The sequence below is a fragment of the Phodopus roborovskii genome, unplaced genomic scaffold (genome assembly GCF_943737965.1).
Source record: "Phodopus roborovskii unplaced genomic scaffold, PHOROB, whole genome shotgun sequence".
Classification (NCBI taxonomy): Eukaryota; Metazoa; Chordata; class Mammalia; order Rodentia; family Cricetidae; genus Phodopus; species Phodopus roborovskii.
In genome coordinates, this window is record NW_026125295.1 from 39,021,625 (window position 1) to 39,046,981 (window position 25,357).

The 25,357-nt window shown below is 36.8% G+C and overlaps 1 protein-coding gene across 4 annotated transcripts in view; it reads right to left on the reverse strand.

Moving 5' to 3' along the window:
* Positions 1 to 437: 437 nt before the first annotated feature.
* The window catches only part of Senp6 (SUMO specific peptidase 6), a 77,360-nt gene continuing 52,440 nt past the window's right edge, over positions 438 to 25,357 (reverse strand). For all 4 annotated transcript variants that reach the window (XM_051173140.1, XM_051173131.1, XM_051173157.1 and 1 more), the window contains 13 exons: positions 25,288 to 25,321; positions 19,147 to 19,341; positions 17,173 to 17,399; positions 15,573 to 15,685; positions 15,373 to 15,489; positions 12,366 to 12,485; positions 10,590 to 10,682; positions 8,000 to 8,424; positions 4,627 to 4,730; positions 3,982 to 4,070; positions 2,520 to 2,588; positions 2,272 to 2,422; positions 438 to 956 (listed from right to left, as the gene is read on the reverse strand). In XM_051173140.1, the coding sequence (XP_051029097.1) occupies positions 747 to 956; positions 2,272 to 2,422; positions 2,520 to 2,588; positions 3,982 to 4,070; positions 4,627 to 4,730; positions 8,000 to 8,424; positions 10,590 to 10,682; positions 12,366 to 12,485; positions 15,373 to 15,489; positions 15,573 to 15,685; positions 17,173 to 17,399; positions 19,147 to 19,341; positions 25,288 to 25,321 (1,947 nt within the window). In that variant the 3' untranslated portion in view covers positions 438 to 746. The remainder of the gene's footprint in view (positions 957 to 2,271; positions 2,423 to 2,519; positions 2,589 to 3,981; positions 4,071 to 4,626; positions 4,731 to 7,999; positions 8,425 to 10,589; positions 10,683 to 12,365; positions 12,486 to 15,372; positions 15,490 to 15,572; positions 15,686 to 17,172; positions 17,400 to 19,146; positions 19,342 to 25,287; positions 25,322 to 25,357) is intronic.

A 25,357-nucleotide genomic window follows, 5' to 3' on the forward strand; every position in this document is an offset into this window, starting at 1 on the left:
TATACAGGTTGCAGCATACTGTAAGATAAAATACAAAGGTAATATTGGATATTTGAGATTCAAGCTGCACTTGCCAGGATAGTTTTCACCTGAGTTGCAGAGTGTACACCAGTGCAGTTACGCTTCACGAGTAGAAGTCAAGGCGCATTGGCTTTGATTGCTTAATGTTGCTGAGTATTTGTGTAAAAGTATAATATTTACTACAGCTGGGGGGCCTCTCAACACACAAAAGCATGAACTGAAAAGATGTTCATTTTCCTTGCTATGAAAGCATGTAAAGATGCATTTTTAGTTTTAAATGTCTCTGACAATTATATTTTCACATTTTTGAGTATTTTAGAACAGAAGTTAAAAAAAAAGATACTTATATATATCCCCATGAAATAAAAATCGCACTCTAAGGAATTATACAAATCCACTAAAGAATATCAAATTAATCATTTCCTCCTATAAATAGTTTATTTATTTGTGTTTAGAAGTTGCAGTTTCAGTACTATTAACAGAAAATACATAACAACGGTTTCCTAAAAGTGAAAAAAATAATTATAAATGTTGGAAAAATTGGCCTCATTAACATATTTACAGACTTTTACTTAATACATACTCCTTTGGAAATTACTTATGTGACATTTTTACAGCATTAACATTTCCAAAATCTCTGAGTAGTGAGCATTTCAGCTGTGTACTGTGTACAACCCAAATAGAATGCCATGTGATTTCTGAAGCTACAAGCCCCAGCCTCCTAGTCATTCAGACACACTGCTGGCGTACTGCTCTGCTCCATCCCCTAAGGATGCTTCTGCTGAGGAAGTGTCCTTCAGCAGCCTCTTCTCTTTACTCTGCTCTTCCTGCAGCTGCAGAATTATGTTTCGGATTTCTTCTCTTTTCGTTTTCATTCTAGGCAGAGGAAACCAGTTCATCAAGTTCATAGGTAGCTCAAAATTTAGTATTGGATTCTGAAAAGATTAAAAAGCCTATTAGAAAATTATAATGGGTGACATTTTAATTTCAACTACAACACTCAAAAGTTAGATACCAGCATCTATTCACTTGTTACATTTCACAAGCAGGTGACTGAGTTAGGCACTTGAGATAAAACCAGTAGTGGCTTATGAAGCCTACTGTCTAGATTAGAGGGTGGCAAACTACAGACATTAGGCTGGGTTCTACCCATACCCTATTTCTGCAATATATTTCTTTATCAAGCAGAAGCAAATAAATTCACAGTTTGTAGTTGTTTGTACAACAGTAGAACTGAGTGCTGCTAGTCTCCACAGCTGCACAACATAGTATTTACTTTCAGACCTTGCCTAAGAAAAGACTGCCAGCATCATGCTAGATAAAAAAAAAAAAAAAAAACAATTGACCTTGGCAAACACTAAGGCAGGAAAGTATGAAGTGCAATGAGAATATAAACACCATCGCTGACATTTTGGCAACTCTAGAGAGTAAGCAGATGTTAGCTAGCTAAAGAGTGACAGAAGCCTCGGGCAAGTGTGACACATGGCACATAAAGAAACAGGATGACTACCAACTGGCCAGTATACAGCAATGTAGGCCACCAGAAGGGTTTTGTTCTTTAGCTCAATAGCACCAGGGAACCACCAAATATAAACATGGTGAGAGTAACCCAATTAAGAGGTTTTGGAAAACGGCAATAAAAAGCAGAGGGCATAAGAATCTCACTAGCATATGGACTTGGAAAGTGGCAGCAGGAATACAGTAGTGTACACATGTGACTTTAAAAAGGATTCAGTGGTTCATTCAAAATGAATAGTGGTTAAAAAGGAGTCACGGGAATACAGAGTTCTAAGAGAGGTATGTGGAGAGCCATGTTGCAGGACAAGACAAGAGTGAAGAAGGAATAGCTCAAAGGGTGCAGGAGGTCAAGAAAGCTTTCAACGTAAGGGGAGGGACGGTATCACCCTTTATAAAGACTTGAGAGGCTGTGTTTGTGCGTGTGTGTAGAGATGAACACATGATGGATAGATGTTGAAACATCATGAATCATAGGTGAGATTTGCTAAGATAAAAAAAATAAGCTAGTGGAAAGAAGAGGTTGATCAGAGATGTTCCACAAGCCTGGAATCAATAATTATAATATTTGGGATTAATAATTACAGTATTTTTATACATTAAAAAGCCTCTAACTTGGGAGATTTTGTTCCTTAGAATCATTTTTAAAAATGAATTATTTTCTTATTGTGTCCATTACAGAAAAGTCAAATACACATTTCATTATTTCACTAGGTGCAGTGAACTGAAACTCACCTCAAAAAAGCTCTCTACGTACTGCAGTGTGTACACGCCGCAGTCGCTGAAGTTGTTCTGCTGTGGGACTTTGGGGTTGGAACCTCTCATGACATCTTTGGAAAAACTTCTTTTGCTTCCTTTTTTAACCTCCCATTCCACTTCTAAATACCTACAACAATACACATGTACCAAGAATACACACACATGTAAATACTACTGCCTCAGCTACAGTATATCAAACAGCTAAGTTATGGTTTTGAACTTACTCTCTTAAAATTTTGACTACATTTGACCGAGACGGGCCTCTGAGTGAGTCCATAAGTAGGATACAAGGTCTGGAGGGTAGAAATAATAATAACATTAAATATGAATCATGGTGTTACATGTGCACAAGAAAATTTGTAATAGTGAATTAATATGATTAAAAACCTTGAAATTTTCTTTTATTTCAGTACTCAGGAGGGAAAGCAAACCTTACAGATATAAGAAATTTAAGTATCTATGGTAATATTAAACATTATGTTATAGGACAGTAATGTAACTCCAGTATAATAAAAAAGGAACCCTATAAAAAGCATATATATGCACATACATGTACCATGGCAACTTGAAGGGGCTGGCTCTCCCTTTCTACTATATAGGTTCTGGGGATTAGACTCAGGTCATCGGGCTTGCCAGCAAATAGCCTTACCTGCTGAACTATTGTAAAATACAGCTATTACAGAAAACCAGTTAATTCCAAGAATTTTTTTATGATACAATATATTTGTAGTCAAAATTTTTATTTTAGAACATTCCATGAAACTCATATCTAACCTTCAGAATTTTAATTTGGTAAAAGTATGTTGTAAACTCAAAATAAGTGAGGAAATCTAATGTGCCAAAATAAGTTCAAAATGTTAATCTTTTCTCTCCTCCATTCTAGCTCCCCCACCTCTTTATGCTAAGGACTGAACTCAGAGCCTTTATATAGATCCCTTAACTATCAGTTATATTTTCTAAATATCTGTATTTTCTTTTATAAATGACATTTGCTTTTCAAGGTCCATTAATGCAGTTTTTGCTAACATTTTCCACAGCAAAGTAAAAGGAGGTAATTGTAGTACTAGGCAGTACTGCATCAATTAATGAGTTTGGGAGCCTCAGGGGATACTATAGAATACACATGTAGTTTTGAAAATTGGTAATGACTTCCTTTATCTTCAGGGTTCCCACCTGCATCCTGTCCCTACAGTAATGCACACAGTCTCAGATAAACCAAGATATGAAGAAGGTGAATGTCCTCTCTTAGAATTCTGTCAGATATAAGTGAGTCTCTAAGTAGGAAATATGTCTGCAGTGTGTGTGGGAAGGCCTTCAGTCACTCTCTTCCCACTTCAAGTAGCTATGAAACTCACATTAACTGCCAACTTGTTATTATTGATTTGATTACATATGGTGTTTTCTTCTCAAAAACACTACACACAAATTTACAGTGGTTCATTATGAAGGTATATAAGCACCTATGGGAGCAGAGGCTGGGAAAACTGCAGAGTGGAAACCAGAAATGTCCTCCCTGTTGCATCTCTGGGTAGCATACCCACTCTTCCTCCCTTACCCTGAGAACACTTGTGAATTCTGTTTAAGTAAGAATTGTTCTGTTGTGTTTTATTCTATGACTGAAAAAAAAAAAAAAAAAAAAAAAAAAAAAAAAAAAAAAAAAGCCTGCAGGATGTAGTCAATGCTTACTGTTTACAGACAGTAGGCTTTAAATGCCACTGTCCTATTTCTGAAGTGTAGTTTTCATCAGCAAGGAGTCCATCATCGCTGCTATCATCCTATAAAAGACAGTCTTTGGTTAACTATTAAGGATCTGCTATGGAAATAACTAAAAATCTAACAAAACAGCATTGCATCCAAAATTCCTTCCAACAAAATGGTAGCACTTTTAGTTTCAAGGAGGTAACTGACTTAGAAAATTCATCCTGCTACTCAAATTTATCCAATGCTAGAGCATTAACATTAAGGATTTATTCATTATTATTATAAAGGAGAGAAACACCTCTTGCAATTGTGCTCTGACTCCCACGAGCACACTCTGGTATGTAGGTGTGCCCCCAACACAAAACAAACAAATACAACTTTAAAAAAGAAAATTTAAGAAATAGTATCTTGTTAGTTTCTCAAGAATTCTCACAATTTAAATAAACTGTTTCTGAAACTACCATAGTTTCAACAATGACACTAATACATGTATCCCGGTAACTTCTAACTAGAAAAATGTTTTTGTTTTGAAATACAACCCAAATCTGGAACCCATACTGCTTCTGTCACTGGTTGAAGGAATAGCTTCTAAGATTCTGTAACAGATTCTTACAAAGCATCTGAGTTTACCGGGTCATCCTGGTCCTCTGAGAAGTCAATGAGTTCATCTTCAAGCATTTTGCCACCTTCAGCTGATTGATCCCCATAGTTTAGTCTGATTTTGCTTAAGGCATCTGTATCAACAGGAAACACTGTATGATTAAAAAGCCCATGCCTATGACCCAGAAGATAGAATACTTAAATGAATGCTAGTAATAAATGACAGCTGAGGGTACAAAAATCTGCTACAGCATGTAATTCAACAAATATAAAGTTATTTTAAAATAAAAACATGGATTGGTGTCAAATTACAGAACTGTTCTATTACTCTATTACCCAAAACTTATGAAAAAATAAAAACAAGTTATATAATATATCTGTGTGTATGTATGGGTGTGCCAGATAGCAAATAGAAAGCTATGAGTCTAAAAACAGTAATTCCCAAACAAAATTACAAACCATAGACTACAACACAAGATTAAAAAAGAGAAATGTATACTTTCAAGATTAAAATTATGAAACCATGGAAAAAACAAAGATTAAAAACAGTACAAATAAACAGACTTGCTTCTGTACGAATCAGAAAAATAGTAATATGACAGGGAGTGGTGGAGCACACTTTTAATCCCGGTGTTAAGGAGGCAGGTGAATCTCTGTGAGTTCGAGGCCAGTCTGATCTACAGAGTTCTAGAGAGGAAAGGGGAGAAGAGGAAGAGGATCGAAAAATATGAACATGACTATAACGTTAGTATATTGGCTATAAACAAGATTCCAACTGTTCATTTTCTAAGTTTGGTTATATTAACTGTAGGTGTTGGTACCACATAGTTTATCATAGGATAAAACTAAATTGATATTCTTAAAAGTTCATTCTAGGGGGAGGGGAAAGGGAGTTAGGAGAAAGAGCAGGCAAGAAGAGGAGTGGGGGGGGGGGGGGAAGAAGACATGAGGGACCAGGAAGATTGAGTCAGGGGAAGACTAGAGGAAAGCAAGAAAAGACATACCTTAATAAAGTGAGCCATTATAGGTTTAAAGAGAAATCTGTCACTAAGGAAATGTCCAGAGATCTACAAAGATGACCCCAATTGAGAATCTACGCAATAGTAGAGAGGCTACCTTAAATGCCCTTCTAAAACCTTCATCCAGTAAATGATGGAAGCAGAAGCAGACACACACAGCGAAACACTGAGCTGAACTCCTGGAATCCAGTTGCAGAGAGGGAGGAGTGATGAGCAAAGGGGTCAAGACCAGGCTGGGGAAACCCACAGAAACTGCTGACCTGAACAAGGGGGAGCTCATGAACTACAGTCTAATAGCTGGGAAACCAGCATAGGACCGACCCAGACCCCCTGAATGTGGGTGTCAGTTAGGAGGCCTGGGCAGTCTATGGGGCCCCTGGTATTGGAACAGCAAGGTATCTCGAGAAAAAAAGATAAATAAAACGTATTCCTGAAAAAGATAGATTGATTAAAGTGCTGCCATCAGGAACATGCTACTTAAAATAACCAACCAAGCACAATGGTAAGCCCCCTGTTGTACACACAATAAACTTTTTAAAAATTAAGTATTGGCAATTAATGAGTTAACACAAATTATTTCTAGAAGCAAATCATTCCTATCTATAAAGTATCGTTACATTAATATTTACCTCACACCAACTAAAGTATTTTAAAACCTTCCAAAAAACATAGTCCATGGCCATACCACTCTGAATGTGTCTGATTTTCACAGGAATGTAGAAGTTAAGCAGGGTTAGGTTTGGTTAGTATTTGGATGGGAAAATTAATTTAAATAATTCAGGTTTAAGAAGTATCGTTCTTTCAGGATGGGTATAGTGGTACTCAGGCGGCAGAGGCCAGGGGATCTGAGTTTGAGGTTGATTGGTCGGTGCAGTGGCCTACATAGCAAGACCCTGTCTAAAGAAAGGGGGAGTGGGGTGGGAGTAAAAAAGACACAGCAGCTAAGATTGAGAGCATGTTACTGCTCTTCAGAAGAACCCAGGTTCAATTCCCAGCACCCACATCAGGAGGCAACTGCAGCTCTAGGAGGATTCCATACTTTCACCTCTGGCCACTGGCAGCACCTGCACATATGCAACACACATATACTATTTAAAAATAGTTTTAAAACAAACTATAGGGGTTGGGGATTAAGCTCAGTGGCCCTGGGTTCTGTCCTTAGCTCCAGAAAAAAAGGAAAAGCATTTATTTATTTACTGTGTTCATGTGTGTGTGCATGTGCATGTGAGCACAGTACATACATACTTCTCTGTGTGTAGACCAAAGTATAATTTTCAGTAGTCAGTTCTCTGGTTTCTGGGGACTGAATTCACCTTGGTGGCAAACATTTTAACACAATGAACCACCTCAGTAGCCTAGTATCTACATATTTGAGTATGACTGTAAAATTTAAACCCACATATTTCTCAAATCCTTGACCTGATCATCATGTACAGCTAAAAAAAACAAAATGGCAAATAGTGATCTCACACATTAACTTCCAATAGCTGGCCTTAAAACTGCAGACAAAAATCCCCTTTATTTACTGTGGCATGTTATCTGACACTATTAGTAAAAACATATTAGCTACATGGATGAGGGAGTTAAAATTATGCAAACTATTTAAAATACATCTCTTGAACTATATTGCCAGGCCAAATAAAATTTAGCTGCTTAGGCAGTGTGCCATCATCGAAAGACCAGTCAGTCATCCTCTAGTGGGAAAGTCACACTTAGAAACCATCCTTACTTAGTGTACTTTTGAGCCATTGTGTTCTTCAAAGCATCTGATAAACACAAAGAAACCTCAGTGTGTGTGTGTGTGTGTGTGTGTGTGTGTGTGTGTGTGTGTGTGTGTGTGTAGTGTGTAGGGATCAACTACCTCACTCTAGAGCTATTCTCAAACTGCAATGCTGCCAGCATTGAATCTAAGCAAGCGTTAAAAAAACTTATTAGTGTTAGCACTCAGACAAACAAACTGTTTTGTGAGACGCTAGTTTCATACATCTTCCCTTACTTTAGTCTCCACCAGAATTTTGAGACTGTGTCTTCAAATGTAACAACAACTTGCAGGGGACACACTTGGAAGTTCTGCAGTTGGTGTACAGGAAAGACCCAAACTGGGCTCCAATGCACAAAATCCCTCACTTCATTTATTTGATCTCATATTAGTGTGTAAGACTAGTGCTCGAAACGAAACTATTTTATATTGTTGGTAGTGTTGAGTAATAGAAAGTAATGCTGGTTTTCATAATGATTAAATGACTGAATACATTAATAAAACTTAAGCAACACCCATAAAATGAGTTAATGTTACTGTAAGAAAATGCCTGACAAGAAAAATACATAACTTTAACAATTCTAGTTTGAACTTTTTTACTCTTTCATAATGTATCAGTACATACCTGGATGATGTACAGAATTTAAACATTCATCCTGTGGGTCATTCTCACTTTTAGCTCTATCAGTAACTTCCTGGCATGCAGAGTCTCTATTATTTGAGTCTTCATTTTCACGCATAGCATGATTTTTTTTTTTCATACTACATTTCACGCTGTATGTGTTTCTCTGATAACAGGGCTCACTTTCTTCCTGTGCAGCACTGGACTCAGTGACAGTCAAGCAATGCTTTCTGTTTAGCATCTTCTTAATCACAGGCTTGGCAGAAGAGTTCTGTGAACAACTGTCCATTTCACTGGCAGAAGAAACACAACTGTCCCCTGCAGCTGAACTTTTTTGCGTGACTGCATTTTCATGGTAATGAGGGTTTGGCTCATATTTTGGTTTTTCCAAACCAGGAAAACAAACAACAGCCAAAAACCAGTGTGCACTGTAAAACAAACAAGCAAACAAACAACACTACTGAACACATTGGAAAAGCTCATCATGGCTGCCAATAACGATCAGCTGAAATGCTATTTTTACAAGTTGGTGAGCAAGCACCAATCTTTTAAAGTTCTTGTATTTTTATAACTTGTTTACCAGTGGTTAACATAACATAATGACCACTATGTTAGGATTATGTACCCTACATTCATGCTTGCAAACAATCTTCTGAATCTTTGTTTTTTGGAATGAAAGATCCATTCAATTATTTTTTTATCATGTCTCTTTCTATTGTTTGGAAAGTATATATCTAAATAATACTTAGTTTTATACTATGTAGAAATGTAAATACATTAAAATTAAAAGGAAATGGCATATCTAATCTAGGCACTGTTATAAAATCTCAAGTATTAGTAAAGAGTTTTAACCATCAAGTGAAAGTGCATGATATCGCTATATTCAGATATTACAGGTATCAACTATATAATCCACCAGAAAAAATAAAATAATATATATATATGTTATAATATATATATTTGTGTATATATATATATATATATATGTGTATATATATATATATTATAAACTAATTGTTATTAACAACTTTCCATTTACTAGCCATAGGGCTATATGCCAGCAGGCAATGGATAAGCTATAGATGAAAGAGGACTTATTAGCTAAGTACAATATCTGTCATGTAGTAAACCTTTACTGACAGGTACAGTGATTATAATGGCTCTAATTCGTATGACTCTAATAATATTTCAATTTAACATGTTTGTTTTTATTTCTTACAAACATTCCTCTTTTCTCCTAAGAAGTTTGTGCTACTTTTTATAAGTTTCAAGAAATCCTATTTTATGCATAACTAAAACTAAAATTTTATTATGCTATGCAAAATAATACAGTCTTGCATAAGTTGTGCTTTGTAGCTATAACGATGCTTTGACTTAAAGAGGGCTGAGGTTTCCTAATTAAAACATCATACACGCATGCACGCTTGCACACACGCACAGCGATGATGGGAATAGAACTGAGGACCTTCCACAAACAGCCAAGCAGCCTATTTCTAAATTATACTTCTAGGCCCCAAAACATAGTATTTATTATCTATTTTAAGAGGGGATCTTAATATATTGTCTAAACTTCAAATTCTTGTGTTGAAGTGATCTTTGTGCCTTAAACTCCCAAGAAGTCATGACTACAGTCACACATGTCAAAAACACTTTTAAAAAGTGGTTGCTCATATTACAAAGTGAATTTACTTTACCAAAAAAAAAAAAAAAAAAAAAAAAGATAACCAGATAATTAGTACACCAGATAATTAGTACACTTTCAAAATTTACAATCTAGTGTAATATGGCAACGCTTATTACATATAAACAATCCTACAAAATATTAATTTTAGTCACCATTCCAATTATAAAGAAATAAAAAGGGCCAAAGTAAGGCATTTCTTGATTTGTCTAAGCAGAGTACAAGACTAAATCATAATGCACACCATAAAATAAATACCTTTCTCAGAATAAGAATGGTACTTCATCATTCACACAAATCAAAAAATGACCAATTCTTTCAAATGGTTTTTTAAATAAAATCAAAGCAAACAAAGAAACAAACTGTCAACTCTTAATCACATGACAAAACTATACAATCTATCAATACTGTCATAGTCACTGGATAAGAGTAATCTGAGATAGCATGGCTTTAGCTTAAATGACATAATTTTATCCACCTTTTTCTTTACTATTAAATGTGAGTAAATTTTAAACTAAAAAATTAAATTCTTCTATGTGACCCAATCATTTCTTCAAACAAGGCAATCTCCACAGACTACCTTATACCATACAAGCATCATTTTTCAAAATGACTTTCTTATACTTTGTCCAATAAAATAAAATTAGAAACCGCTGTCCAATATACTCTATAAAAACTCCTGTTGGGTATTTTTTTTTCTCCCAAGACAGGGTTTCTCTGTGTAACCCTGGCTGTCTAAGAACTTGCTCTGTAGACCCAGGCTGGCTTCAAACTTAGAGATCCACTTGCCTCTGTCTCCTAAGTGATGGGATTAAAGATGTGTGGCGAAAATTCTGTATCTTACAAGTCAACAGAGAACTATACTTACTTTCATAAAATAAGTATTTTTAATTCATAAAGAATTTTACTCACGCTTCATTAAGGGGTACAAAAATAAAATCCTTCTCAAAAATATCTACATGTCGGGTCCATGTTTTTACTCTCCCATGTCGCTTTTGTTGTATTCTGTAAGAAAGAAACAATTACCTTCTAAAGTGTCATTACAGTTACAATTTATATACAGTTACTTATAAGTTAGAACATTGAGCTGTCATACCTCACAGGTTCACTTGATGTCTTAACAAGTTGAGGAAAGAACACGGTATCTTAAAATTAAAAAGGTTATTCATCTTTATTTTATGTGTTCGAGTATTTTGCCCACATGTATATGTATCATGTGTGTGTGCCTGGTGCCCTAGAACTGTTGGTACTGGGAACCAAACTGCAGCAAGAGTAGTAAGTGCCCTTAACCACTGAGCCATCATTCCAGTCCATGAACAGAGTATCTCAGATGAAGTCAGAAGGCATGAAACCTAATGATGGAATCTACAGGGAAGGGAATTTAGTTCATTTTACAACATTCTGGGAAATTACAGTACTTCTCCTGGATGAATTTCTTTTGTCTCTACCATTTTACTGGTGCAATGTTGCTATTAACAACTATACTGAGATACTTATCTGAGCATAACTTAATGGTAAATGAAAGGGAGCAAGTAAAACATGCAATGTTTGTCAATAAATAAAGCAGCACCAAAAGTTATCCACAATGTCAAAAATCTACCTCTAGCCTATAATATAAAATTGGGAATTTTGTAAAAAAATAGAAAATAGAATTTATATTTGGCATGGCAGCCCCAACTCAAGACATTTCGGTGTTAGAAGATGTGCCAATGCTTGAATCTTTTGACCAATTAAAGCAAAGCCTAAGACCTGCATGCCAACAGCATAGAGTGGAACTGTAAAGAACTTAGGTGTGATGGCCAAATAGAACCACCTCAAGTATTCTGAGATCATTCTAAAAGGTTTATTAAATGTACAAATCATGGATGGGGATGCAGTCTAGTGGTAAAGAACACCTGTTTGCCTAGTACAAGCCAAGGCTCTGGCTTAGTTTCCAGCCCACCAAAAACAAAAAAACAAGAGAAAACAAAACAGATTCAAGTTTTCTCTCTGCATCATGGAGGGAACACTCTGAGCCAAGCACAGCAGTGACTGCTACATAACCATCTAAGAAATACAAATAAGTCCTATTTGGGCCCCACTGTTCTAGGCATTAGACCACTAACCTCTGAACTCTAAGTATTCTGAAACCAGCAGAAAATTAAGGATATTATTTTAAGAGAATGGAAACAAATAAATAATGTTGCTCAATAGAAGTAAAATGATTTTTTTAAAAGTTGCTCCTTAAAATTAGTGCAATACAATTGAGGTAGCCAAACATAAACCCATGAGAAAAATGTCTTAACTGAGCTGTGCTTTCCCCAGTAGCACAGTCAAGAAACAAGCTGTGGGGCTTTCACTGGGCTTTGATTTCAGGGATCATGGGCCCTTCATTTTGTATCCATGAACTCAACAAATTGAGGACGAAAATATTTTTTAGAAAAATTATACCCGTAAGACAGTACAGACCCTTTTTCTTGTCATTACTCACTTAAGAATACAGCCTAACAAATATCTGATGTGTTACACTACAGTACAAGTATTCCTATGAAGTATTGAAAGAATATGTACAGGCCATATGCAATCCTGTAGCATTCTGTTTACAGCATATGACCATCTGTAAATTTGATACCCATGAGAGATATGGGGAACTGATACCCGAGGAGACCAAGAAATAACTCCCAACTCAATTGTTGAGGTCTGACTTACGACAGGTTAGCTGTCTCAGCGTTCCTCCTCTCTCTCTGATTAAGGCGTTTATAGAAAAAAGAACTGAATATATGGATTCGGTCAGCATCTTCTTTCCTCAGTTTTTCAAGCACCAAATATCTATTTTAAGCAAAGACAATGATCATATGATGGATCACAGTTCACTCAATAGACAACAATCAAGCAGTGATATACATTTATTTGGCCATCATAATCACCATCTTTAAGAAATGAAGTTTGCTTCATGTATTAGATGCAATAGTCATCAAAATACCTTTAGGCAATGTAAAGCATTTCACATATTTTTGTGTATTTACGTGTGCCTGGAGCCCAGGTAAGCCAGAAGAGGGTACTGGTTCCCCTGGATCTAGAGTCAAAGACAGCTGTAAGCTACCATGTGGACGCTAGAAACTGAACCTGGATTATCTGCAAAAACAGGAAGTGTTCTTAACTGTTGAGACATCTTCCCAGCCTCTAAATCCATGCCTTTAAAGACCTTAATTCTCATCTATCACTCTATTATAGCTTTGACTAGCTGGCCAGCTAGCTCTGTAGATCTGTTTGTCTCTGCTCACCCTCCCCTGATGCTGAGGTCACAGGCAAGTGAAGGCAGATGGGCTTTGCACACAAGAGCTAGGGATTCAAGCTGAAGCCTCTTGCTTATAGAGCAAGCACTCTCTCCCACTGAACCATCTCCACAGTCCCAAGGCCTCTTTTTTTCCTTTCTTTCTTATTTATTTATTTATTTATTATGCATACAATGTCCTGTCTACATGTATTCCTGCAGGCCAGAAGAGGGCACCAGATTTCATTACAGATGGTTGTGAGCCATCATGTGGTTGCTTGGAATTGAACTAAGGACCTCTGGAAGACCTGGTAATGTTCTTAACCACTGAGCCATCTTTCCAGCCCCCCCCCCCAAGCACCTTCTCAAATAAGTAAAATAAGAAGTTGGAGAGACACTGGCAGTTAAAGGTACTTTCTATTCTTCCAGAGGTTCCCTGTTCACTTCTTAGCAACTACTTGGGCAGCTCACAATTCCCCATACCTCCAGTTCCAGGGGATCTGACACTCTCCTGGCTTTGGTGGGTACTTATGCACATTTGCCCCCCACACACACACACAGTTAAAAAAAACTGCAACAAACCCCCACAGAACAAGAAAAACTGTCCTTTTATTTCACTTATAAAAACATCATTAGAGATACTAGTAAAAATTTATAAGTATATATTAATTTCCTAGATTTCCTTTATTAACTAAGTTTTACATCAGAAGTTTATTTATTATGGTACCATCTTTTTATAGACTGTGAGATATGTCTTTGGCAAGGCACCTTCTAATTGGTTTAATCAAGAGTTGAACAGCCAATAGCTAGGCAGGAGAGGACAGGAAGGACTTCTGGACACAGACAGAAACTCTGGGAAGAATCAGAGGCAGAGATTAGCCAGCAAGAAGATGTGGAGGAAATTGGACGAACCGTATGGAGGAGAGGTAAAGAGCCACATGGCAAAAATGTAGGTTAATATAAATGAATAAATTTAATTCTTAATAGCTAGATGGAAACAAGCCTAAGCTAAAGCCCAGCTTTCATAATTAATAAGTCTCTGTGACATTATTTGGGAGCTGGCAATGCAAATAAAGTCAGGCAACATTTTTTTCCCCCTGAGACAGGGTTTTTCTGTGTAGCTTTTAGACCAGGATGGCCTCAAACTCATAGATGTCTGCTTGCCTCTGCCTCCTGAGTACTGGGATAAAAGCATATGCCAGCTCCACCTGGCTTCCGGCAACATTTATTATATGAAATTTAATTAGAAATAAAGTCAGGATTACAAACAGTTTTTAGTATAATATAAAAACTAAAGATTATTTAAATATGAAGCACAAAGAGTTACAAGAGTATCAGGGGTCAGTTGGCAGAGTGCTTGCTTAGCATGTATGATGCCCGAGGCTTATTCTGCAAATAGCACACAAGCAAGTTTTCAGCTGCTTGCTGGTTGTGGTGGCATACTCCTGCAATCTCAGCAAGCAAGGTAGAAGTCCAAGGTCATCTTCAGCTACACAGTAAGCTGGAGACCAGTCTGGGATATATAAGACTCTGTTGCAAAGTAATAATAACAATAATAACCCCAAAATACAGTTAAAAGGAGGAAATGCTTGCTATAAAAGTGGGGGGAAAAATCTCTATTGTCAACAAAGCAGACCCAAGAACAGGAAGATCAGGGATAAGAAAGGGTATCATATAATGATAAAGGTTAATTAATTCTCCAAGGTTTTCCTACCAACAGACTTTGAAATACAGGTGGCTTTTAAAGTCAGCACATCTGGAGATTTCAACAATCCTTTGTAATAATTTTATAGAACAATAGGCATAAAATAAGCTAGCCAAGTGTTCCTATCTAAGGCAAGCTGAGCCCCACCTAAACCCCATCTAAAGCATCATTAAAAATATGCTATTCATCCTTTGTTTTATGAGCATGTGAGTGTTGGTGCCAGCACAGAGGCCACAAGAGGGTGTCAAGACCCCCTGGAGCTGGAGTTATATGCCTTTTCCCTCTCAAAGTACAAGATGAATTCCACTAGTAGGCTATTAAATCAATTTTGCAGGTTTCAAAAAATGTTATGCATTATAAAATACACTGAAATAAATTAGGAAAATAGCCTGCATACATGAAGGATAGGCTCTATTTTGTTTCATGTATGTGACTTCTTTTATTACTCATACCAGAAAATACACATGGTTAAGTTGGTATTTATGAAAACTATGCTGGACACTATCCTTACAACCTCACATATATTATATTACATATATTACAACCCCTTATTCTCATTTTTAAATGTGGAAATGTAGGCACAATAAAATACTTGAATAGAGGTTTACTCTTACATGTCAGAGTATGTTGCAGTGATCAAATTCCAATCAAAATAGTCTGACTTTATAAAACAAGGATTTAAAAGGATATGCAATAGCAGAATGGTTAAAGCTTTACTAGTAAGTTAGCTAACTTACTTCAAATAAAAGTCGATTATGACATCATTTAAAAACTCTCCTTCACTTAGACAGTGCAGGTCCTCATTGGTAACAGAGATGCCTCCCTTAGCTGGAGGTGGTGGATACACTATCAATCTATAATAAAGGAAGAAGAAAGCATTACTAAACACAAAAATAGATGTTTTTTAAGTACTTCAAACCCAGAAGAATTTTCTCACTTTTCTACAGGGCCAATAAAGATGGTGTGGCTCTCTCCAGCTTCTTCTTCATCATCATCAAAAAACTGCAATTCTTGTTTGCTTCTAAGTTGTATTTTAGATTCAAAGGACACCTGGAAAAGAAAATAACCAATTTGTGAAGTTTTGTTTTTTGTTTTGTTTTTTAAATAAAAAGAGCAAAGCAGAAAAGGTGTTTCAATGGAAAACGCACACCTATAACCTAGATACTCAGGAGATGTAGACAGGCTCACTGCAGGCTTCAGACAGCCTGGTCTCTAAAGTGAGCGTGAGGGCAGCCAAGGCTACAGCAAGATCCTGCCGCAGAATATAGAATGAGAAGCAAACAGCCAGGAACAGGACTGCTTTCACTTGTAGCTCCCAGACAATATGTAATAATGGCTTTCCAGTTTATTTCTACTATTCATATTGAATCAGACTGGAAATATTTGAAGAAACTAAGTAAAATAAACCCTAAAGTAGTTTTTTTTTTCTTTTTTCCTTCAAGTAGTAAAAACCTACCTTAGTTCAAAGGTTAGGCAGCCTACAGGGAGTGGGGCATAGGCACTGAAAACATACAGCTAAATGAGCTTAAGAGTTACTACAGGAAACGTAGTTTTATATCTGCAAAAGAGGTTTCCCCTCTTCCCCCATTTCCCTGCCATCTACTACATGTATGAGATCTAGATCATTTATCAAGACTGTATCTTGGGGGTAGATATATAGCCTAAGAAAGATGAATAATTGCTCAAGAGAGCAATAAAAAGAAAAGCTTGTCAGGCGTGGTGATGCATACCTTTAATTCTGGCCCTTGAAGTGGGGGTGGTTTTTAGGCTAGCCTGGTCTACATAGTAAATCGTAGGCTAGCCAGAGCTACAAAGTGAGAGCCATCTCAAAAATGGAATGAGTAAAAAAAAAAAAAAAAAAAAAAAACAGTTTCCAGCTGATTGTGGTAGACATAGGCGCAATTCCAGAACCTAACACATACAGCAGGCAGGACAGCCAGTTTGTGGTCAGCTTATAAAGCAAGGCCCTAAAACAAGTGAACAAACCCCATCAAATTATGCCTTAAGTAGCCCACATTTCTAAGATTATAGCCAGGTTGAGAGATTTATACCCAATAAACAGAGAAACCCTCAAAACTCAAAACTAGTAAAACCCAATAGCTGTACAAATGATACAGTTCTAGCATGGCCTATGGTTCACACAGCTTGAGAGTTACCTAGCTGAGGCACTTCCACGAAACTGTGTGAACTTTTTGACAAAGTGTTGTCAATATGTTAAAACAAATATGTACTATGCATGGGGGACCTAAGCCTCAACTCTAGAACATAGGGTAACGATCTATTTGATATATGCTCAGAATGAGGTACAGAGAGAAAGATGGAAGAGAAATAACGTTGTGGAAAGAATTAAAAAAGATCCCACAATTTGTATCAAATGCTGTTATACATTTTAAATTCCTCATTACTATTGAGGGTGTGGCTCAGGGACAAGGTAGCTGCTTAACATGTGCAGAAGCCCTGGGTTTGATCCCCAGCATCACAAAAAACAAACAATTACACATTATTAAAATTACTATAAGACTTTTAAATATAATTACAGTTTTCACTTTGTTCTCTTTTTGCACACAATTTCCTTTGATGCTCTCTTCATAGCTTCTTGTACAGGCAACAAGTCTGCTATTGGCTTCTTCAAAAGGAATTTTCGCAAAAAAGTTGGAAACATTATTCTTTATACCAATGTCAGTAATGATACTTTCAAAGACCACATTTGCCTGAGGATCAAGGCCAGTTTGAAAAATTAAAATAATGTACTGCTCTTCTAAACCTGTAAAGAAATAAATATAACTATAAGGCTGAGAGAAAAAAATAAGTTAAACAATTTTAGAACATACCAATAAGTGATGAGTATGGTGACTTGTACCTTTAATTCTAGCACTTGTAAACCAAAGGCAGGAGGAATGCCAAGAGTTTTTGGAATGCCTGGGCTACATAGTGAATACAAACATACTCTCTCAAAAGGGGGAGGGGAGAGCCAAAGAGGGTTGAGGAGATAATTCAGTCAATAAAGTGCTTGCCACCCAAGCATGAGAAAGAACCTGTCTGATTCCCAGACCCACATAAAAAAGCTGGGTGTGTGGACAGAAGCAGGCAGATCCATGGTTTGCATACCCACCAGTCCAGTCTACATGACAAGTCTCAGTGAAAGACAATCTCAAAAGTTGAACAAAACCTGAGGTAGACCTTGGGCTTCCACATCTGTACATGCACACCCACGCTTGGACATACATGTGCATTTGCACATACAAATAAGAAGAGTATCAACTATATCCTAGGTGATTATAAGTTCTAGAATATATATCCATAACAGTGTTAAGAACATAGGGAACACACATTAATATTGGAAAAATGAGCAGTGTTACCTGGAAATGTTAAGTTACCAAACAAAGGAACCAAATCCAGTGTAGCACATTAACAAAGCTATTTAAAAATATGTAAACAATCTGCTTCTACTAAAATAACAGTTCTCAAACTATAGGTCATGATCCCATAGGGTTCACATATACAATACCCTGGATATCAGATATTTACATTGTGATTCACATCAGTAGTAAAATTACAGTTATTAAATGGTAATGAAATAATTTTATGGGCTGGGGTCACCACAATATGAGAACTGTATTAAAGGGTGGAAGCATTATGAAGGTTAACAGCCCATAGTTCTAAAAGAATTAAAAACTAATTTATAGTCAGAAATAGATACCAATTAGCATTTCTGCTAAGAATGATTAGGAAAATGCTAAGCACACAGTATTATTTCCAGATGAGACCTGCATAGCTGGTGTTCACTAACTGCCAGATTTTAGTTATATTAGCATTTATTCACTGCTAAGCTGAACCTGCAATTAATGCTAAAGTGTTTTTTTTTATTAATTATTTTTATTGTGTGTGCATGTGTTTGCCTTCATGTATGTCAGGTAGGACTTATGTTCCTGGGGCCCACAGAGGCCAGAAGAGGACATTACACAGATAATTGTGAGCTGCCATGATGGTGCTGAGAAATAAACCCACATACTCTGCAAGACCAGTTAGTAAGTGCTCTTGACCACTGTCTCTCCAGCCCAAATGCACTTATTATATGAACAGCTGTGTTGCTATGGCACAAACTAAAGAACCACATCCATTTAAAGAAGAAATATTTCTTCTACCTACTCCAAAGTTTCCTAGTTCCAGCTTCTTACAGGAACTTAACTCAGCAGTCACATCAGTGAAATTCACTTTACTTAGTGTTACAGACTTCAGATCTTTTGAGTTTTAACCCAATTATCAAACTTTCTAAATGGTTTAGATGTATCCAGGGTTTATCTTTAGCCCTTCTACTTTCTGTGGGCTTTTCCTCAGAGGCTGCTGTACTCATTTCACAAAGTTAAGTATATCACATAATGAAGTAAGTGATGACTGATCTGATAATCACTGCTTCAACTTCTCATGATGGATGATAAAACTTTCCAAACACTCCTATTTTGCTACCCAGTAGACCTTCTTCTTAGTTGTAATTTGTTTACAAAACTTACTTGTTAACCTGTTCATTCCTTTACAATCATTCCAAACTTTCTCTTCTTTATTCATTTGCAGCTGCATGCTCAGCTTTTGATAAATTGGTGGTATTGCCTGGAGGAACACTACTGGTAATTTCCGGACATTACACCATTCACATTTAGTTAGATCAGAGGTATTTAAAATAATCTCTACAGGATCACTTTCTGGTGCTAGAGAGAAACAAGAAATGAAAAAGGAGTAAAATTTTAAACTGGCAAACCACAAATGAAGGAAATGCAGGCTTAAAATTAGTCACTTATCATACTCTATACTAAAGCATTTCAACCTATGCATGGTGGAGCACTCCTTTAATCCCTGTCCTCTAGGGAATTAGAAGCAGGAGGATCTCTTTGAGTACGAGGCCAGCCTGATTTACAGTGAATTCCAGGACACAGAGAAATCCTGTCTTGAAAAACCAAAAACTAAAAGAAATTCATTTGAAGTCAGGAGAGGGAGAGAGGGGTCATCAACGGTGAGCAAGAGGTCCAGAATTATTGAAAGCAGCAAACTTCCATAAACTTTCTTAAGAAGTGCCTCTGGCCGTGCAGAGACATTGCCACAGCCAGTCCAGGCCATGACAGGAGACAGCATCAGGACAGTGGCAGCAGACTATCCAATCACATGAGCCTGAGCCTCAGCCCCGGTTGCACCTGTGTCTGGCCCTGCCTACACGAGAGGAGAGACCATCTAAGCCTTGAGTCCATCAACACTTGAAGGAGTGATGACTGGTGGCTCAACCCTGCCTGCATCCAAGGGAGTGTTCAACAAAGCAACAGTTTCCAACTACACTAATTGGAGGAAGAGGGGCCCCCTGAAGCATAGACTCCCCTATACCGACTGGAAGAAGAGATGGGCAGACAAGGCAAGAATATACTCCATAACACAAAGAGCAATACAGCACCACCAGAACTATAGTAACAAGACTAGAACATCCCAATGAAGATGAAGCAGAGGAAAGTGACATTAAAAATAACTTTATGAAGATGAATGAGCCCTTTAAAGAAATGAAAAACTCCCTTAAAGAAATGGAGGAAAAGACAAAGAGTTGGAGGAGATTTTCCTTAAAGAAAACCAAGAAAAAGTGTTGAAGAAAACAGTTCAAGGTTTAAAAACTGAAATAGAGGCAATAAAGAAAACAGAAACCAATCTGGGCACACAATCAGGAACTACAGATGCAAGCATAAACAACAGAATACAAAATATGGAAGAAAGAATCTCAGGTGTTGAAGATATGATAGAGGAAATAGATTCATAGGTTTAAGAAAATGTTAAATTTAAATTTCTTAACACAAAATATCCAGAAAATCTGGGACACTATGAAAAGGCCAAACCTAATAATAATAGGGATAGAAGAACAAGAGGAAGACCAGCTCAAAGGCACAGAAAATATATTTGAGAAAATCATAAGAAAACTTTCCCAACCTAAAGATGTACGGTAAGGTTATAGAACACCAAATATACTGGGGGGGGGGGGAGGGGGACACCAAAAAACAAAACAAAAAAAGTCCCCTGCCATATAATAATCAAGAAAGAATATTAAGAGCTGCAAAGTAAAAAGGCCAAGTAACATATAAAGGCAATCCTATCATAGTAACACCTGACTCCTCAATGGAAACAATGAAAGCCAGAAGGTCCTAGTCAGGCATTATGCACACACTAAGAGACCACATGGACAGGACAGACCATTTTATATCCAGCAAAGCTTTCAATCACCATAGACGGAGACAAGATATTCCATAACAAAATCAGATTTAAACAATACCTACCCGCAAATCCAGCCCTACTAGAAGAAAAATTCGAACCCAAGGAAGTTCACAAAAAAACAAAAGAAATAGATAATCCCACACCAGCAAATCCCTAAGAAGAGAAATACACACACAATGACACCAAAAACAACAGAAACTAGCAATCACTGGTCATTATTATCCCTCAGTATCAATGGAATAAATTTGCCTATAAAAAGAAACAGGCTAACAGATTGGATAGGAAAACAGAATCCATCCTTCTGCAGCAAACAAGAAACCCATCTCAACTACAAAGACACATGTTACCTCACAGTAAAGGGTTGGGAAAAGATTTTCCAATCAAATGGACCTAAGAAACAAGGTGGTGTAGCTGTCCTAACAGCCAACAAAACAGACTTCAAACTAAAATTAGTCAAAAGAGATGAAGAAGCTCATTTCATAATCATCACAGGAAAAAATCCGTCAAGATGAAGCCTCAATTTTGAACATCTATGCCTCAAATACAATGGCACCCTTATTTTCAAAGAATCATTATTAAAGCTTAAATCACACATCAAGCCCCACACATGAATTGTGGGAGATTTCAACACCCTATGCTCACCTCTGGACAGGTCTCCCAAAGAGAAACTAAACAGAGAAATAAAGGTACTAACAGATGCTATGACTCAGATGGGCCCAACAGACATTTATAGAACATTTAACCCAAACACCTTCATCTCAGCACCGCATGGGACTGTCTCTAAAACTGACCACATATCCAGTTAAAAAAAACAAAAAACAAAAACAAAAACACCTCAATAGATACAAAGATATTGAAACAACACCCTGAATCTTATCGGATCACTATGGCTTAAAGTTAGAATTCAACAACACTAACTGCAGAAAGCCCATGAACTCATGGAAATTGATCAATGCTCAACTGAATCACAATTGGGTCAAGGAAGACATAAAGTTAAAGACTTCCTAAAATTTAGGAAGTGCTAAGTTTAGCAGCGCTAAGAGGAAAGTTCACATCATTAAATGCCGACATGAAGAAGCTGGAGAAATTCCACACTAGAGAATTAATAGAACTGAAAGCAAAAGAAGCACACTAACCCAGAAGGAGCAGACAGCTAGAAATAATCAAACCGAGGGTTGAAGTCAATAAAGTAGAAACAAAGAAAACAATACCAAGAATCAATGAGACAAAGTTGGTTCTTGGGGGGGGAGGGGTCAACAAGACAAATATTTATTCAAATTAACCAAAAGTCAGAGAGAGAATATCCAAATTAACAAAATCAGAAATGAAAAGGGGGATATAACAACAGACACTGAGAAAAATCCAGAGAACCACCAGTTCATATTTCAAAAACCCATACTCCACAAAATTGAAAAATTTACAGGAAATGGAAATTTTTCTGGTAAGTATCAAATATCAAAATTAAGACCAGTTAAACAAATTAAATAGACCTATGGAAATAGAAATGAAAAGTCTCACAACCAAAAAAAGCCCAGGACCAGATGGTTTCAGCGCAGAATTTGACCAGAAATTCAAAAAACAGTTAATACCAATACTCATTACTCAACACAACAGAAGGAACACTGCCAAACTCTTGAGGCTACAGCTACACTGATACCCACACCACACAAAGATACAACTAAGAAGGAGAACGATAGACCAATCTACCTCATACATTGATACAAAAATTCTCAATAAAATAAAATACTGACAGACTCAAAAAAAAAAAAAAAAAAAAAAAAAAAAAAAAGGTATCAGAAAAATCATCACCATGACCAAGTAGGCTTCATCCCAGAGATGCAGGGATGGTTCAACATATGAAAATCTGTCAATGTAATTCACCATATAAACAAACTAAAAGAAGAAACCACATGATCATCTCATGAGATGCTGAAGAAATCTTCAAAAAAAACATCAATACTCTTTCAGGGTAAGTGTCTTGGAGAGAGCAGGGATACAAGGAACATATATAAACACAATAAAGGCAATATATAGTAACCCAAAAGCCAACACCAAACTAAATGGAGAGAAACTCAAAGCAGCCACACTGAAATCAGGAACAAGAAAGGATGTCCACCCTCTCCATATCTATTCACTATAGTACTCAAAGTACTACCTAGAGCAATAAGATAGCAAGAGGAGATCAAGGGGATACAAACTGGGGGGAAAAAAAGGTCACACTTTCGTTATTTGCTGACGATATGACAGTATACATAAGTATACAAAAATTCTGCCAGGGAACTACTACAACTGATAAACCCCTTCACCAATGAAACAGGATACAAGCTGAGCTCCAAAAAAAAAAAAAAAAAAAAAAAATCAGTAAGTAGCCTTCCTTTACACAGATGATAAACTAAACTGGCTGAGAAGGAAATTAGAGAAACAACACCCTTTTCAATAGCCACAAATAACAAAAAAAATCTTGAGGTAACTCTAGCCAAACAAGTGAAAGACTTATATGACAGGAACTTAAGTCTTTGAAGAAAGAAACTGAAGAAGACATCAGAAAATAGAAAGATCTCCCATGCTCTTGGATAGGTAGGATCAACACAGTAAGAATGATAATCTTACCAAAAGCAATCTACATATTCAATGCAATACCCAGCAAAAACTGTCACAGGTCTCGAAAGGACAATACTCAACTTCATATAGAAAACCAAAAAACCCAGGATAGCCAAAACAATCCTGTACAATAAAGGAACTTCTAGGGGCATCACCATACCTGACTTCAAACCGTACTATAGAGTTACAGTAATGAAACCAGCTTGGTATTGGCATAAAAACAAACAGGTGGACCAATATAATTGAATTGAAGAGCCTGATATCCACACACCTATGAACACCTGATTTTTGATAAAGAAGATAAAATTATAAAATGGGAAAAAAGAAAACGTCTTCAACAAATGGTGATGGCATACCCAGATGTCAACATGCAGAAGAACACAAATAGATCCATTTTTATCACCTTACACAAAACTCAAGTCCAAGTGGATTAAAGACCTCAACATAAAACCAATCACACTGAACCTCATAGAAGAGAATGTGAGAAGAAGTCTTGAACATTGGCAGAGTAGACCACTTCCCAAATATAACACCAGTAGCACAGACAATGAAAGCAACAATCAATAAATAGGACCTCCTGAAACTAAGAAGCTTCTGTAAAGCAAAACATGGTCAACAGGACAAAATGGCAGCCTACTGAACAGGAAAAGATCTTTACCAACCCCACATGTGACAGATGGCTCATCCCCAAAATACACAAAGATCTCAAGAAACTAGATATCAAAAGACCAAATAATCCAACAAAAAACAACAACAAATGGGGTACAGATCAAAAAAGAGAACTGGCAACAGAAGAATCTCAAAAGATCAAAGACACTTAAGGAAATGTTCAACAGCCTTAGTTAGTCATCATAGAAACACAAATCAAAACAACTTTGAGATACCACATTAGACCTATCAGAATGGCCAAGATCAAAATCTCTGATGACTGCTTACTCTGGAGAAGATGTGGAGTAAGGGGAACACTCCTCCATTGCTGGTGGGAGTGCAAACTTGCACAGTCGCTGTGAAAATCAGTATGGCAGTTTCTCAGAAAATTGGCTAACAATCTACCTCAAGACCCAGCAATACCATTTTTGGGCATATACCCAAAGGATACATACTTACACCATTAGGCCATTTGCTCAACTATGTTTATAGCAGCATTATTTGTAATAGCTAGAAGAACATGGAATCAACCCAGATGCCCCTCAACTGAAGAATGGATAAGGGAAATGTGGTACATTTACACAATGGAGTACTACTCAGCAGTAAAAAACAAAGACATCTTGAAATTTGGAGGCAAATGGATAGAACTAGAAAAAGCCATACTGAGTGGAGTAACCCAGACCCAGAAAGAGAAATATAATATGTACTCACTCATCAGTGGATCTTAGACATAAAGCAAAGGACAACTAGACTATAGGCCACAACCCCAGAGAACCTAGAGGACCCTAAGAGAGACATATATAGATCTGCCTAGGAAGGGGAAATAAACACAATCTCCAGAGTAAATTGGGAGTGTGTGGGGGGGGTAGGGGGAGGGTAGAAGCAAAGAGGAGAGGGGGGAATGGAGTGTGAAAAAATATATAATTCAATAAAACAAAACAAAAAAACTTTATAAAACAGCCCCCCCCCCCAAATAAAAAGGGCTTTGTTACACTGCAGAATGAAATTACATAAAGACCTGGGCCTATGTAAGATGCATTAACTAATTAATGAGTTCTATGGTTATTTATTTTATTACTATAAAAAAATGGATCAGTGTAGACAAAGCTTTAGTGGATGTACAGATTAAAAAAAACAAAAACAAAAACAAAAAAACAGCTTACCATCTAGATGTATCCTGATTGACTCTAAAGAAAACTTTAAAAAAGAAAACAACAAATTAGTGCTGATGGT